At 49.6% G+C, this 1,392-nt stretch overlaps 1 protein-coding gene across 1 annotated transcript; it reads left to right on the forward strand.

Moving 5' to 3' along the window:
* Positions 1-477: 477 nt before the first annotated feature.
* Positions 478-1,061, forward strand: LOC145408969 (uncharacterized). The gene is made up of 2 exons (XM_080279546.1): positions 478-656; positions 860-1,061. The coding sequence occupies exons 1-2, from the start codon at positions 478-480 to the stop codon at positions 1,059-1,061; spliced, it is 381 nt and encodes a 126-aa protein (XP_080135672.1).
* The last annotated feature ends 331 nt before the right edge of the window (positions 1,062-1,392 follow it).

Genomic DNA, 1,392 nt, shown 5'->3' on the forward strand with positions numbered 1-1,392 from the left:
TTTGCACCTAAGGACCCTCACTCCCTCTCCAGGCTACGTTTTTGCTGGTCTCAGACAATTTTATTCTTGTCAGCTTCAGACACTGCCCTCTCCCCCCACCCTCCACCCACTCACAGTTGGACAGTCTTCCTGTCCTTGCTGGCCCGTGACGATACGGTATTTTTCTAGCCAACTTCAGACTTGTTCTTGTTCTCGTGGAACGCCTCCTTGAATATTGACAAGGTGTGGTTGCAGTCTGTGTGGATCTGCAGAAGGCGTTTGACTTAGGAAATTGAAAGGTACAGTGGGAACTGCAACTTCGTGGGATCCCCGCAGAGATAATCTGTCTGCCTGCTGGCCAGTATTCAAACACTGAGGGCTGTCAAATGTGGAGGAGGAACATCCAACTTCTTCCCAGGAAGTACCTGAGTAAAACAGGGATGTGTCCTTCCTTCCACGCTATTCCACACGTACATGGATTGGGTACTTGGCCGGACCATGAGTCAGAGTCATTGTGGAGTATCGACTGGCAATTTCAGAGTTACTGACCTTGACTTTGCTGATGATGCAGTTATTCTAGCGGAGTCGCTGGAGACACTACTGAATGCTGTCGAGGAATTTCACGAGAATGCGAAGCCACTGGGAGTCAAGGCCTCTTGGGCCAAGACCTGGTCCAGGTATTTGGTGGCTTATTGGATGCAGTTCAGTTTGTCCATGCATGTGGTGACAATGTGAAAGTCGTGGAAAGATTCACTGATCTTGGTAGTGTGGTAAATAACGACTGTAGTTGAGGCGATGAGATTTCTCGGCGCGTCGATCTGGCCTACTGGGTTATGAATTCACTCATCTCGGGTATTTAGCGTTGCCGTTATTTGTGCAGAAGGACGATAATTCGCATTTTCAAGACACCGGTGCTCTGTGTCCAACTTTACGGGTGTGAGACATGGACAGTAAACATTTACTTGGAGAAGCCAATTGACTTGTTTGACACAAAGTTCCTTCGCAGGATCATGGGATATCGCTGGTATGACTGGGTACACAACGAGCGACTGCTCCGTGATACTGGGTCGAAGCCCACATAATACGTCAGCGTCGGTCCAGTTACATGGGTAGGTAGCCCGTTTTCCTGAGGTTGATCTCTCAGAGTTAACCCGGGGTGAAGGAGACCAAGGGGAAGGCCACGGAACTCATGGCTGGAGTAGGTTGATCGCTCTTGTCAAGAGATACTTAGAGGGAGAAGAGTCTCTGCTTGAAGGGTTGATCACGTGGGTGGAGTCCAAGATAAGTGAGGCTGTGCGCCCCGCGGCGTTTGCCCCGACAGTCCCACATCATCATCATCATCATCATCATCATCACTTCAGACATTCGCCACTCTGCACTCTGTACCCTTCACATTTTGCACACTCCTGACTA

Source organism: Coenobita brevimanus, chromosome 79 (assembly GCF_032717465.1).
Source record: "Coenobita brevimanus isolate Jiangsu-jjx chromosome 79, ASM3271746v2, whole genome shotgun sequence".
Taxonomy (NCBI): Eukaryota; Metazoa; Arthropoda; class Malacostraca; order Decapoda; family Coenobitidae; genus Coenobita; species Coenobita brevimanus.